General features: G+C 42.7%; 1 protein-coding gene across 6 annotated transcripts in view; it reads left to right on the top strand.

Annotated features, from left to right (window-relative positions):
- LRGUK (leucine rich repeats and guanylate kinase domain containing) overlaps positions 1–9,560 on the top strand; it is a 53,875-nt gene extending 44,315 nt beyond the window's left edge. For 4 of the 6 annotated variants that reach the window (XM_030014698.2, XM_030014700.2, XM_030014697.2 and 1 more), the window contains 4 exons: positions 2,742–2,849; positions 5,008–5,037; positions 8,167–8,336; positions 8,754–9,560. In XM_030014698.2, coding sequence (XP_029870558.1) covers positions 2,742–2,849; positions 5,008–5,037; positions 8,167–8,336; positions 8,754–8,905 — 460 coding nt within the window. In that variant the 3' untranslated portion in view covers positions 8,906–9,560. Of the gene's footprint in view, positions 1–2,741; positions 2,850–5,007; positions 5,038–8,166; positions 8,337–8,753 lie in introns of those variants that run through there. The other 2 variants (XM_030014699.2, XM_030014701.2) reach the window with 2 other exon arrangements.
- Positions 9,561–14,743: the final 5,183 nt, after the last annotated feature.

Below are 14,743 nucleotides of genomic sequence, written 5' to 3'. Positions count from 1 at the left end.
GCAGCTCAGCTTGCTTTTGAGCAGTGCTGCTGCAGAGAATGAGAACTGTAGTTCAGCTAGGAGTGAATCTAAATTCTATGAAATATATGAAACTGATGCCAGAGATGATATATGCAAAAAGGTTCCTCAGGTACTAGATGTTTTGAATTTCTTGTGTATCTGTAAATATTAAAAGATTCTTTAATGCTTAATCTCATCGTTACACATTTTAATCCAGACTGAAATACATTGCTCGATTTTCCTGAGTATGCGTTAGAAAATTTTAAAAGTGGTGTCACACAAGAATCTAACCTATTTTATTTATTGCAACGCCGCAGGGTTATCTACATAAATTTAGATTCTTAAATCCAAATTACTGAAAACCTGGCCTCTTTATTTTTTTGCCTGTGGCTGTGTGCAGGTGTAATTAAAGTCATTTTGATGTCTCATTGCCTAATATAATGTACGGGCAACATTTGGTGGTTTGCTCTGAATAATTTCACTAGTTGTCTGTTTGTTTGAGGGTAATAAATAAGGGGTTGGGTTGAAGTCTCGCTCAGATCAGGCCTTTAGCTAATGATTAACTTCTTGATTTTGTCTAAATGTTGCTGAAAGAACTGGAGTAAGCAAGAGCAGGCATCACCGAGAGGAGAATTTATAACATGCAGTCTTGCTTTTCTGAGTTGGAAGAAATCCATACACTTTACAGTTTCATGGGAGCTCCTTGCCAGAACTGGGAAGAGAGAAGGTCCATGGTCTACCTGTGGATGAGACACTCTCCTCAGGTTGTATTTGCTTGCTGTAAGCGTAAGATTTGCATGCATGTGGTTGTATGCATGTCTTGCAGACCCCCTTGTCTAGTCAACCTCTGACTTCAATGTAATTTTGCTTTTCAGTTTTATTCTATGCCCCTCTTAATGACAAAGCTAGGACATTGTTCTGAACTACATGGATATGCCCTTTCACAGGGTGCTATTTAACTTCTCCAGCCTGTTCTTTTTTTTTTTTAGCTGGGGCATTCTGGTGCAATTTCAGTTACACTCTGAGCCTAAACACCTCTAATGACAGTACAACGCTTGAGAGGCAATGTAAAGAAGACATTTAGTGCGGAGGTAGAAGGTGAAAAAACATCCCTATAACACCTTTAAATATGCATATTTTTCTTAGCTGTTGGGCGTGTTGGTTTAAGTTTATTTATCAACTGAGATGTAGCTTCTGACAGTGGGTCGTGGGTTCTGAATCCAAACCTTTGCTCCAGGAAGTAGAGTTCATTTTCCTGTGGTGACCCAGTCCTTAGAGGGATGGCCTTGAATCCTGTCTTCAGATTTCTGCTTTGACTTACAACCTCCATTGTCAGGCTGTGTATTTCTGTGCTATACATTGAACAGAGTTCTTTGCTGAGAGATTTTCTTTTCTTTTCTTTTCTTTTTTAATTTTTTTTATTTCCATGATGTGGATTTACAAGAAAGGATTTCTGAGAGCACTCAGCTCTGGGGGCCATTAGTGGAATCAGGCCCTTTCTCCTGTGTAATTGTTTCAGATTTTGATCTGAGCCGATAACGAACAAACACCATTACCAGCCTTGAGAGTTAAACAATAACAGCTTGAGGCCTTACACTAGGGAAGCTTTATTTATAGGTATTAATAATAAGAAGAAACTAAAGAAAGGGAAATTTAAAGATGAAGAGTAGAAAACCGTTGCTTGCAATGCACAGTGTATTGGGCTAGGGACTGATTCTGAGGAGGAGTGGGAAAAGCCTCATCACTGAAGTACCAGAAGACCCACAGTGGGGAACAGTCCTGCTTTGGCAAGATAAGGAGGCATGAAAAGACAATTTGAGATTCCAGCCTCTCTGTTCCCTATGGGAAAGTGGCAGTGGTATACTTGTCTTAATGGCCTATGGGTGTCATTGAGGGCTTGATGAAGAACATAACAGTTTGTGGTTTTTTTTTCCAAACTGTAGAAATAAGTCTTCAGAAAAGATATGAACCCTCCTTAAAAACCTAGCTTCTCACATGCAGCAAGCGTTCAGCAGTTGCTACTGCAGTTAAAAATGTTCTTGACAAGCTTCCTAGGGAAACTAGAAAATGGCACACACAAAAGTTACAGAGGCTCATTGCCCTTAAAAATAAACAGATTCCTTCAGAGTTCAGCTGAGGTGTGTTGGTGGGATGGCTCTGGTACAGGGGGTGGATGTATGGAATCTTTCAAGCGTTATAATTTTAAGTTCAGCATTTCATTAAGGACCTCTTATGTTTGGCAGTCTTCAGTGCTGCATCTCTTTGGTTTTAGCTCTGTGGTTCAAGTCTATAAATAAAGTAGTGTCAACACTGCAATTACCAGGAATGCTTTTTTTTAGGTGTTATGCATGGCAGTGAACATGAAACTTCTCACCTTGTGAGTTAGTCACAAGCGGTGGGATTAATCTCACCCGATTTTGGGTGTCTTTAATAAAAATGTCTCTATCTGAACAAGTTGCCATACATTGCTCTGTCTCAGTGGAGAGTGATTCATCCAACCTGCTTTAGATCTCTACTTAAGCTTGAGTTTATTCATACTGTAGCTGCAACTGTTCATCTCCATTGGCTATAAACAGAGCCTGGATTACTACCTACAACTGCTTATTGCTGCTTCTTTCCCACTGGACATAACGCTCCGCTCCATCTGAACAGGTCTTGTGAACTCACTAAGCACTAATTATGCTGTCACAGTATATAAATGCATGTAACAAGCACTTTATTTTCTTTTTGTATCATTTTAGGGACCTGGCATTCACTCCTGCACCGAGCAGCTCCCATCAACAACTACTGGAACCAACAATACACACTTCCCAAGACCAGAGCTTCCCCCTGACTAACCCAGAGAGCCGGTGAGTTCAGTTTCTGAGACAGCAGATTATCGCTGGGTGGAATGAAGGTTAATGCTGCAAGATCTGAAACCATTTCCCAAGCAAATGCAGTTGTCTCATCTGTTACACCAACAGCCTTATTAAACACATGTCGCTGCAGCATAAAACAAAGTCTTCTCATTCATGGGAATGGTTTCATTAAGACACCATAATTCACATACACAGAGAGGGAATTTCAAGAGCTTTCTACCAAGAGGATGTTTGAAGGGAAAAAAATGCTGAAAGAAACTTGGTCCAGGTATAGAAAAGCAGAACTTGAGTGATAACTATTGGTTTTTTAAACAAATTTACCAGATATTGCTGTCAGAATTATTTCTCATTCTCTCTTTAGAGGATTACCATAGTTACTGTTGAATACCATTTGGGAGGCTCTGGGTGATATCAGGATGTTCAAATTCATATCTCATCCGTGAGACAGCAGACTCCACCAGGATAGCTCTGTAGTGCCTTTACCTTCTCTTAGTATCTCAGCCATTGCTGGTATGCTTCATATCTTGTCCAGCACCTCTGCTCATGAGTGATGAACATCCTCATTTATTTGTACCACAGTGAAACAGGCTCTGAAGTATGGGAGGGAGACAATGCCTATCTCATTTAAAGCTTGTATAGAGAAGAGGATAGAAGATTTGAAGAGGCTACATCTTCAGTGTCTTTTAGGCCTTCAGCTATGAAGCGGGCTATATTTTCCTGACTTGCTCTGCAGGTCCGCATTGCCTCTTACAAGATGGCTGTGACTTATTCTAATGGTCCTGTTCTATAAGTACATCTGAGCTCTGGCTGCCAACAAGCCCGTCTGCTGTTGTAGCAAGTGACATTGCGGCCTTTCTATGCAGTATCCTTGATAAGCTTCTTTTTCCCCTCTTCTGGCCATCTGTTGTGATCTCATGCCCAGATGGGATACACAGAAGCAGCCGGATGCCACACAGCATGACCTAGAGAAGCATAACACGCCAGATCCCCCATCCTCACTAGGAAATAGGTGTGCGCTTGTAGCCACGCTCTGCTCGCCCTTTGGAACCTACCGCAAAGCTCATCTGAAAGCTGCAACTTCGAGTGAGCTGATGTCTATGCCGTATGGCTGTTGGTAAACTTGAATTTGACCATGGGTTCAATCCCATGTCTGATATCTTGTTCTCATTCCGTACAAACCAAGGTACCTTTCCTGCTGTATTTAAACATACCATACCATGTATTTTTCACCTATATGTTTTCACATCTGTTAAAAAATCACTGTTAAATAACCTCATTAATAACACATTAGGCAGCTTTTCACGTTAAGTCAGACCGATGAGAAATGCTGAGCATCTTTATAAGATTTCAACCCTTTCGCTTCATTCCTCATCTATTAAGCAGAATTCTTAGCTAAACTTGCTGTTGAAAAAAAATCTCAGCATTCCTTTTATATCCTAGAGAGACTGCCAGTTCCCTCTATGTGATGTACTACCTGCCACTGTAATTACAAGTAGTTAATTAGCATGCTGTAAAAAGGTTGAAACCGTAGGCCTCTGCAGATTCATTTGTCCTGAGTATTTGTGCCATGGTGGAGTGTGCTGAAAGGGGAACAGAGTGAGCGTATGAGAGAAACTGAGTGCATAATAGGTTGCAGAGGGATTATGCATCATCTGTCCTTACCAGTAAGAGGCAAGACCTGTAACTCAAATAAATGTGAAGCTATGATGAGTTGTAAAGGTCTTACCCTTCACATATGGGAATAAATATGTCTTTCCACTCCACCACATTTTGGTGTTTTGACTTTAGCAGTGTTTTCGCTTAGCACTGTTAATAACGCAGTGGGAAAACAACTGTGAGGAGAGAAAAAGCAAACTGCTAATCTGATTCATTTTCTGTGCATGCATCATGGCCTACAGCAAAATTGTATAGAGTCATGTTGTCAAATCCTTTTCCAAGGGAAATATGGAAAGTTTGGAAGAAATTTGCTTATAGGTGTGATTGATGGAAATGCTGTTCTGTAGATGCATTTGAAATATTGGTGAGAAAAATCCCACATTTCTGAAGTATTGTAGTAAAGCCTGTAGTGATTTTGTTTGAATATTGAAGTGTTTTAATATTTTCTTTTTCTTTCTCTCCAATTTTATGCTTTCAACATTTGGCATGGAAGAAAGAATAAACTAAAAAAAGCCATCAAGGGGTAAGAGCATGAATGTAGTGACCTCCAGGCAGAGTTAATGAAGGAAATACAGTTTTCCAAGGTCAGGGACTGCCAATGAGTCTGATATCTCACTGGGCAACAGGTGTCCAGGTCCCAAATTTTTTCCATTGTTTCTCAAATCTGGCAGTTTTTATTTAAGCTTGAGCTGTGGTGGAAACAGCATCATTATTCTTCAGGTCACTAATACTTGGTGGCTTCAAGTCCTGCAGTTGTTTTGTTACTTCTGCTCTACAAGTAAAATGGATGATCCTGATTGCATTTACTCAAGAGTGAAAATTAAAGGGTTTGTTTGGAGGTCTGCTCACTGACCTGCAGTTTTCAGCAGGACAGTTTCTATTTACATCCATGACTTCTTTTCATTGCTAAGACCATAGGTCTTCTGCTTGGACATAACCTATGATGACCTAGTCTTTCCTGATTTCACAAAAGAAAACACCATGTTAGTTTCCATGGACTTTTGAAGTCTTCTGCTGGAGGCTGAACTCTCCCACACATGAAAGTGTGGATTTTTTTTGCCTGAGGTTCCATTTGTTTTCACTCATAGGCTTAAACAATTTATCATTGCCTTTGGTGAGTAGCAGTCCTTTAGGGCAATCTATCTTACAACTGTACTTTAAAGGGCTGCTACTCACCACAGGCAATGATAAATTTTTAGGTCCCTGTCTGCTGTATTTCATTACTCACTTTTACCAGTAGCGGTGTTTGTAAGGATATTGAAACGATGTGGTTACAGCATAACAAGGGGGGGAGAAGAGAAGAGAGGAGGGTCAAAATATACTGAATTGGAGAGTAGAAACTTAACTTCTTAATCTGTTACTGTACCTTTGTTATTTGCCAGTTTGAGGGTGCAGTAAACCTCACCTACCATTGACCAGTGCATTTAACAAAGAACTGTCTGAAATATTTAATTGCACATCCCCATTCCTGCCGAACACAATCAAATGAAAAATGCCCATCAACTGAAATATTATGATATCATGTGCAGTGATATATGTTAGGGTTTGCCAGTCCAGTGCAACCATAATCTAAACAGTATCTATAGCAGTCCAGTGCTTTACTCCTCAACTCATTACTAACACATTTTGTATTTAGTGCACACAGAATCCATTTATCTCATTACTCCATGGGGTGATACTGTTTTTTTTTTTTAAGCTTCCTATTTTTCATTTCTTTTCCATTTAGCTGACTGGGAAATTTTACTAGAGGGAAAACTTTAAAGTCAGGACACATGCCTGCTTCACCTATAATAGTTCTCTGTTCTGTGCTAAGGCTGTCAGGGAAGGACAAAAGATAAGTTATCCAAACTCATTTATAGGTCACCTGGCAAAAGCACAGAGGAGAGGTAGGCTCTCAGCTCCTGTGCCCTACCACTCCCAAATACCTTGGACATCTAGATGGCAGAGACCTCATAAGCTCTAGTTTTCCACTTATTTTTGATGTTATTCTCATTGAGTAGTTTTACAAGAACCCTTAATTAAATTAAATATTTCCTGTGACGCTTGTACTAGAAAAGCCTGGGTGCCTACTTTCCCTTTACACCCTGCCAAGTGGTATGTAAATTATTTCCCACAGTTTACTTTGCCTTCTGCCCTTTAAGAAAGGGAAAGCTGGGGAGAAGGGTAATGAAGATTTTTGTTGAGCACCTTAGAATGCTGGATTTTAACATAGTACATTCATGTAGTTGCGGCTAGAGATCCACAGAGGGTTAATTCTAACTATATGATACCTATTTTTAGCCTTTATTTGTAGGCAAATGTGTGACTATGTTCTCTGAAGCAAAAGCAGTAGTCAGCCTTTTAGAAATTGGAATAGATGTTGTTGAAGAGTCCAAGCTGCTGTTTATACTGAGCCTGAATTTACTACTCCTAGTAATTTCTTATCCCTACCACAGTTACGTGTGATGTGTATTACAGGCAGCTAAAATGAGATTACGACTAGGGTTAAGCACTTGGCTAGAGCATTCAGTGTTTGATGAGCAACCCTGGATGTAGTGGACCTCAGAGGAAGACGCAAGCACTCAGTACATTCCTTTACCTTGAAGGAAATGGCAAAATTCTCATAGACTTCCACAGTACATCTAGTGACAAGATAATTACCTGTTTCTTATGGGAGTACCGCACTGTTTTATCTCATTATTCGTGATCCCTTCTTTTTATTGTATGGATTTATTAAAACACCACTGAAATACTTTCTTTTCCTCAGAACACTGTAATCACAGTATTCTCGCAAGCTAAAATGCTCCTTGCAAGAATTACAGGATGAAATTCTTTAGGCCTGCACCATGGATAAGGTCAGGGTGGATAATCTTTGAACTTCCTTCCAGATTCATAAATCTATGAATCGGTTTCTCTCACCTAGACTAGAACAGTCCTTTCTGTATGAAGAGAGACATTATGAAATGTCTTAAGCATTGCACCAGAAATGTATTACAGTTTTGCATTAAATAGGTAGTTATTGATCTCTCCATATCAATCAAGGCCTTTTCCTTACTTTTCTTGAAGTAAATTGATAGTATATAGACAGAAATTGGAAGCCTTTATCAGAACAAGCTACAACATGGTTGTTATCATTTTCAGGGTCTCAGACCACTCAGGCTTTGGCTTTGACTAGATTTTCTGCAAGAGATGTAACAGGTCAGAGGTGCCTTGGGTACTACTCACTGGTAGATGGCTGCTCATGGTCTGTGTTGTCACTGGGGTACTACAGAAACACTTCTTTTCAAGGCAATTCCTGTTTTCTTTTACTCACCAAGAGAGAACATTGTCTGCAGTGCTGAACCACAGATTTGAAAACAAGGAGCTCTGAGTTCTGATCTCAGATCTGAAGCTGATGCAGTGTGTGGCATGAACCTCTTTATTGAACCTGTCTGTGTGAGTGATTAATTAAATCAATAAAGGAAAATTGAGAGAGGTAGTAGTTGTGTTTGCTAGCACTAGAAATTTTGAGAGAATTGTAATGTGTGAAAAAGCTTTGTGTAACTGATAATTACTGGATTTCTTTCTAACTTTGACTGAGTTGTGTGACTGCAACATCAGTAATACTGTCAGACCTGGTGCATATGCTTTTTTTTATTGCTATTTTAAAGCATGAATCATTTTCCCCTCTCAGCTCCAGAGAATCTGGTCCTGCTAGTGGACGATTTCTAATCTCAGCTGGTACACATGCTGCTGAAGGTCTACCGGTTCAGACCCCTGTTCCCCATGCTCACCTTACTGAAGAAGCCAAAGCTGAACATCAAGATCCAAGAGGAGCTGAAAATAGAGTGGATAGATCGGAAGGTTTGAACCATATTCCCGTGTAACTGTTTTGCTCAGGCTGTGTATCTTACTGTAATGATAGTAGCTTTATTTGGGTGACAGGGCAGCTTATTCGTGCTGCTGGTAATGACACTCTTATAAGCCGCAATGTTACGATCTGGCAGAATCATTACAGTGTGAATGGAACATACTCAATACAGAAGCTTTCTCTCAATGAATGTTTGGAGAAGTTAAAAATAGTGATTGCTTAGGCATAAAGTTGCTCTTCCATGTATGTATGAGGTAGAGCAGTCACTAGATTACCTGAAGATATTACTCGTCTCCCACCCCCCCAAAACACTGGGTTTTCAGCTGCAGATATGCGTTGTGGTAAATTTTGACTTTTCATTGAAATAAACACCCCCTTAGTGCTTCTTCACTTATTTATAATTTCTGCAGAGACTGAACTCCTGAGTGACAATCTTCAAAGAAAAAACAGCAAGTCCAAGACTGGTTGTTCTCATGTGCCTCAGCTCATCGACTGGCCAGGCTCTCACTCCAAACCTGTCCTCCCTCCAATCCCATCTGGGCGGAAGAGGACCAACCCTTGATGGCCACTACTAACAAAGTCTTTCTCATGATGACACTGAATCTTTCTGTCTAACAACGGGAACACTGATTTTGATACATTTCTCTTCAACAAAGCAAAGTCTATCAAATATTATTTCTAAATCCATTTCTGATTAACTCTCCCCCAAAAGTTATTTATTTATAACTTTATTAAAAAGTAATTTCTGTATTTCCCAAAGCTAGAAATTATTTCCCCAGGCAGTCTCAGCTGGGAAATGGTGTAGATTTTTTCCTAACAGCCATATGACCATATCTTCCATTAATTTCTCTCTTTCCTACCCCTCCTATATTATAGATTTAATTGAGGTGTGGAAGCATCAGAGCCTCTGATAATATTTTCTATATTGTAGGACTAGTGAATTATTTTGAAGAGGGATTTTATGAAATGTTCAGAGTTAAGTTGGGAGTGAAAACTAGTTCCAAGTCTTTTTTTTTTTTTTTTAATAAAGTGTGGTTTTTTGAAGGGATGAGACATAATTCTTTGATTTGCAAGTGTATTTAAACAACCTAGTAAGGAGTCATCAGAAAAATTAGCACAATTTTTGAGAACTAGCGGAAGCTGTAAGTAGTATATGAAGATTTGTTTTTCTGTATGTGGAGCAGAGCTCTGACAAGTAAATAAAACTCTTGAGTTAATGCTTGTCCTGATTAATTTTCATTACCATCTACTTGCAGAACAGATAGCAGGGCCCCTTTGCCCGAGCAGCTCCCCCCAAGGAGGGGCATTTGCTATTCGTATTACAGCGTGGGTCCTCAGAGGTCTTTGCATGCACAGAAGAAGACGTGACTTGTTGCCGCAGTGTGGAGTCATGTCCATGGAAGAGCTCTGGTTTACCTCACCATGCATGTTCGCAATGTGGCCAAGGGTTTTTGTTGATTAAATAGGATGAACTGAACTAAGCAACACAGCTCATGGTGAGTAATGGATAGATTCAGATAGCCTGACCTTAAATTCCAGTGAAGCCTGTAAAACAACTCAGCTTTTTATTAAGCAGTTTCCTTTCCATATAGCAGCTGGCTGGGTCCTCAAGCTGAAGAACAACAGCTCTTCCAAGGCACCAGTTTTTTATCATTGATTTTGGCAGAACAAAAAGCAAGGCTGCTCCGCGGCCTGGGTTCAGGAGGAGTTCAGGCAACTGAAGCCGCAGTTTCAACCTTAGTGAGTTTTTTGCCAAGGCAGTTCAGCGAGGTGGGTACCTGACTGCCACTGAATAACTACCTAACCTCCACAGTTTCTTCAGCAAATCCCACAGGGCTCTCCAAGGCTGCCTTGCCTCTATAAATATCTTTGCAGAAGTTGGTCTGGCTGTTACAGCTGGCTGCATGGTTGATTGACATGGATGCTGATGAGTGTATCAGTTTTCGCTGTTTTACAGGTGATAGTAGTTTTGCCAGTGTCGTGGTTAATGAATACGTACAAGGTACCTCATGGTTTGTACATAGCACGGCCAGGGGTGATCACACCTCCTCGCTTAAATGGGGAAGGTAGTACAGTCAGAGCAGATAAATCAGGTTTTTTTTCCTGGACACTAAAGTAAAACCCCATGTTTAGGCCTCTGCTCTGCGTTGCAGTCTGGGTACATGCATATGTCTGGAAAATAAGGGCAGCGGGTGTTGGGTGATACCCCAGTCAAGTCAGCGTCTCTTTCCTTTTGCTTCCATTCCTGCCCAGTTCTCCAAGCCAAGACCACTTCCACATTCAGCCCCAGTTCTCCCCTCTTCCCTTGGAGCAGTTACTCCCTTGTGCGTAAAACAGAACAAAACATGACAAATTATCCCTGAATTGTACTGAATTTCCTCTGCTTGAAGTGTGCAATCCTGCAAAAGCCTTGTACATCTTAAGCGAGTGAGCACAGTGATTCAAACTCCTCATATTTACAGGAACAGTCTTAAACGTTAAGCTCCCCAGTGCAGGAATTGTATCTCTATTTTGATTATATAGAGCTGAGCTGAGTACAGGTGGTGTATAAATATGTTACTATTATTTCCCAGCTGTAAAAAGAAATCATTTGTTCTTCTGTGATCAGGGTATTGGTTAGCTTACTTGCATTTGTATCAGACAGTAACATTTGAAGAGAATCTCCTATTTTGCAATCAGTTCTTGGGCCCTGAGCTTTCAAATACTTCCAAGTGTGGCACGTTCAGTGGGGTTACACGTGCGGTCCAGGGGATAAGGACCTTGCATGGAAACAGGATGTAGGATTTTAAAAATACCAGGCAGAAGCTGATTTTGCTGAAGTCAATTTAGCAAAATATTCAGTTTCTTGCCTTTCCTCCCTAAGCTTTTACTGCCATACACTCTCACTTGCTCTCTTCCCACTCCCCAGCAGACCACAGATCAAATTGCTAACCCGATTTACGAGGTTCCCAAAAATAACTGCATTATGCTGACCTGCCCTTTGTCTACTGCACCCCGAAGCTTGGAACATCTGGCCAAGTTTGAAGGCAGAAGTGCCGTTGGGTTGCCGATATGTAATATTTACATTTCATTTAGCAGATTGTGAAGCTTTGCAGTTCGTTGTTTTTAGTTTAGAGCGTTTATTTTTGGCTGAAAGTACAGAACTTGTAAGTTGGTGCCTATATATTTATAGACTGGCAGATAAAAGCGGGGCTGTTTCAGGGAACTCTGTTTTTATTGGCAGGAAGCGTGTTTGGATTACAGCAGAGTAACACCTTAAGTTAGTCATAGTCAAACAAGTCTCGGAGTCTTGAGTTTTACAGAGGGGAGTATAACAAGCTGTTTAATTTCCCTTTTTTAAATTAAACATTCAACATTCAATAAAATCAGTAACTGTGGTTGCTGCCTTGTGAATGCAAATGGCTTTACCAGCCGGAGGATGTAGCTGCGTGCTTATCACACGTGCTGTGTCCTAGCCCTGTGTTACACATCGGTAAATCAAGGCAGAGAGACATTCCAATGATTCGTGTTATCATCTCATGCGGTTTTTTTACAGGAACTGGGTCAGAACCCAGGAATCCTGCGTCTCTGCTCGAATGCCGGGTCTTTGAGGTGAAGCTGAGAAGACTGTGCTTATGCACAAGTGTTTCAGGAAGTCAAGGGCAACTGTTTTATCCTGATTCCTCCCCCCAGGCCAGTAGGAACGTGGTAGGAGTTACAACACAGATGCTGTAGGACAAGGAGCTGCTGAATTAAGGAATGATGGGTTTGTTAGACATAAGGGGATGGTGTTTTAATACAGACCTGTGCCTGAAGGAGAGGATATGAAGTTTGCTAGCTAAAAGTTTGATGCACAGCTCAGTGAAGACTTCCAGGGGCTGCAGAATAGGTCCATAAATAGCTGCTCCTGCAAATCTGCTGAGCATGTAGAGTGCTGAAGGCCAAGATGCTCCATGGATGATCACAGAGTGCACAGGCAGCCAGGGCAACCTGCTACCGGCTCAGTAGAAGATGAGAGCAGCAGATACGTGGCGGCTCACGTTCTCCAGCACCCGCTCCCCAAATTAGTTGCTGTATTAAAAAAAAAAAAAAAGGCTGCAAAATGGTTTGGTTTGGTACTCTGACCTTCATCTCCCTGCCTCCCTCCTCTGCTAAACCCACTGATACGGGCCCTAGAAACCCTAGAAGCTGGAAACCACTGGCAGAGGTTTGACTTGCTGGTGAGACCACTGCAAGAGCAGCTACACCTTTTTATTTTATTTTTTAAAACATGTTCTGGAAACAAATGGGACTAGTTTCCAGTATTTCTCTGCAGAGCATGCACATCCATTTCTAAAACTACCTTCCTGAAGCACCATGTCATGTCCCAGCATTGTCTGGCTGCCCAGCTACCTCTGCCTGCTCCCTCGGGAGCTTGTCTAATTGAATATGCTGTATAATATGCTGCTAATTTGGCAGCTGTCAAAATGAATTATAATTTTTTTTAACAGTGCTGCGCTGGGGGCGAGGACAGTTGCCGCTCAGTGTGATTACACCAACTGCCCGTGTTTCTCTTTGCATCCCTGACTCAAGGGAGACCTGGTGAAGGGCTTGAAGAAGACCCATCGGATCTTTCCCTGGTCTCACCCCACACTTCTAGTGTAGCTTCAACAGCTCCAGCCCTGAAAACTGCTTTGCCTGGCCATTTACCAGTTGTTACTTCCATCGCCAGCTGCGTTTGGAGTCACTTACCCTCTCCCCATGGTCCGCAGGGTTGGAGCTCAAACAAGTGTCCCTTGGTACAGAGTCAGCCCCTGGGGTGCTCAGCGCTGCAGACCCTGCGTAAGCTCTCCACTAAATCTTGCTTCTCGGACATACCCTTTCGGTAACCCTAACAAAATATTTCAAGCTTCTGAGATATTTTCTTCTGCCTCCTGTAAGGTGGAGCGAGGGGAACCCTTGTAGCTGAGGCTGAATTTCATTTTCCTGCGGGGAGGAGGAGGCGGCTCCTACATTCTTATCATTCGTGCTTTTCCCTGCTCATACCTCAGAGCAAGTAGGAGCACGAAGGTGTAAATCAATGTCCATCAGGGAGCATGAAGGCTCCACGGTGAAAAATCCCCTATGCTGAGGGTCCTTCCAGAGAGGAGATCTTCTCTGGAGACCCACATCTCCATTCCCCCGTGCTTTTCTGGCTGGTAACAGCACAGAGGCTCACAGCAGTCAGCCCCTGCCTGGAGCGGATGGAGTGGCATCATAAATCCTCCAGCAGAAGGATGGTTTCCCCTATGTTGGAGACTATGTGGGGTTCAAAAGGAGCCAGGAGTGGTATTCCTTGCACTAATCCCATGCTTTGGGGCTTCCATTAGTCAACTGCGGGGACTAGGAAGGACCATGTTCCTCTCCTCCCCTTATCTGACCTGATATTGAGTTGACTCCCAGCGTTGCACTCCACCTTCCTCCGCGGCAGGGCATCATGCAGCGCTCCCCGCGCCAAGTGCCTGCGTTTCGGGTGATTGCACCCAGCTGATACGATCTCAGGCCACCCGAAACGCAGCTAGCGTGCGGCTGCGCACCTTCACGACCAGCCAGACTCGGCGAGCCGCGCTGTCTTCCAGGCTCTCAGAACGGAGATCTACCAACAAGCCAGCAGCCTTGGCTGACGGGGGGGGTTGGGGTATTTCTTCCTCTTCTCAAGGGTCGAAGCAGCCACCAGCACAGCAGCAATGATGCTCCAGGGACTGCTTTCTCCCCTCCTGTCCTGATGGAAGACACCTCTGCCTTTTTTAGGTCCCTCTGCAATGCCCCCTTTCTCTGCAGCAGTTCAAGCGTCACCGCTGTGTCATGCTTTGGGCAGCATCTGCTTTTTGCCCTCTGAAGAGGGGACCAAGCTACAAGCCCGGGGCTGTTTCCACCCGTGCAATTTTGACCACCCAGGGTCTTTCTGGCGGCCCAAAGCAGGGATAACCCCTCATCTTCGCATGCAAGACCACTGGCATCTTCCCAGCAGACCCAATGTCACCTCCCCCTCCCCTGGCTGGTCCCCAGCACCTCCTACTTGTGAAATGGGGCCATGGTGCTCCCTGCTTTCCCTTCTCCCTCTCAGGCTGGAAAGGGGTAAATTAACTGTCCCCTTCCTCTGTGCTGAGGTCCTTTGGTCAAGGCAGGGTCGCTGCATCCATCTTCCAGCTGCTCAGTGAGAGAGGGAGAGCGAAGGGTGAAAGCTGGCTGGTTATAACTGTATGGAAGTGGAAAAATAATAATAAATACTAAAAATTTCCAGCAAACTTTGGAGAGCTGTCAAAGAAGGAAGGGTGCCAGCAGAGACCTGAGAGCCTGGGCCATGCTGGAGGCAAAAAAAATGGTTCTGTATCCTCTGAGCGCTTCCCCTCCCAAATTTCCCCCGTCAATAAATCTCACCTTCTTGCCCTCTTGGGCTCCA

This window comes from Aquila chrysaetos, chromosome 5 (genome assembly GCF_900496995.4).
Source record: "Aquila chrysaetos chrysaetos chromosome 5, bAquChr1.4, whole genome shotgun sequence".
Taxonomy (NCBI): Eukaryota; Metazoa; Chordata; class Aves; order Accipitriformes; family Accipitridae; genus Aquila; species Aquila chrysaetos.
Note: the sequence above shows the minus strand (reverse complement) of the source record. Positions and strands in the feature narration are given on the sequence as shown.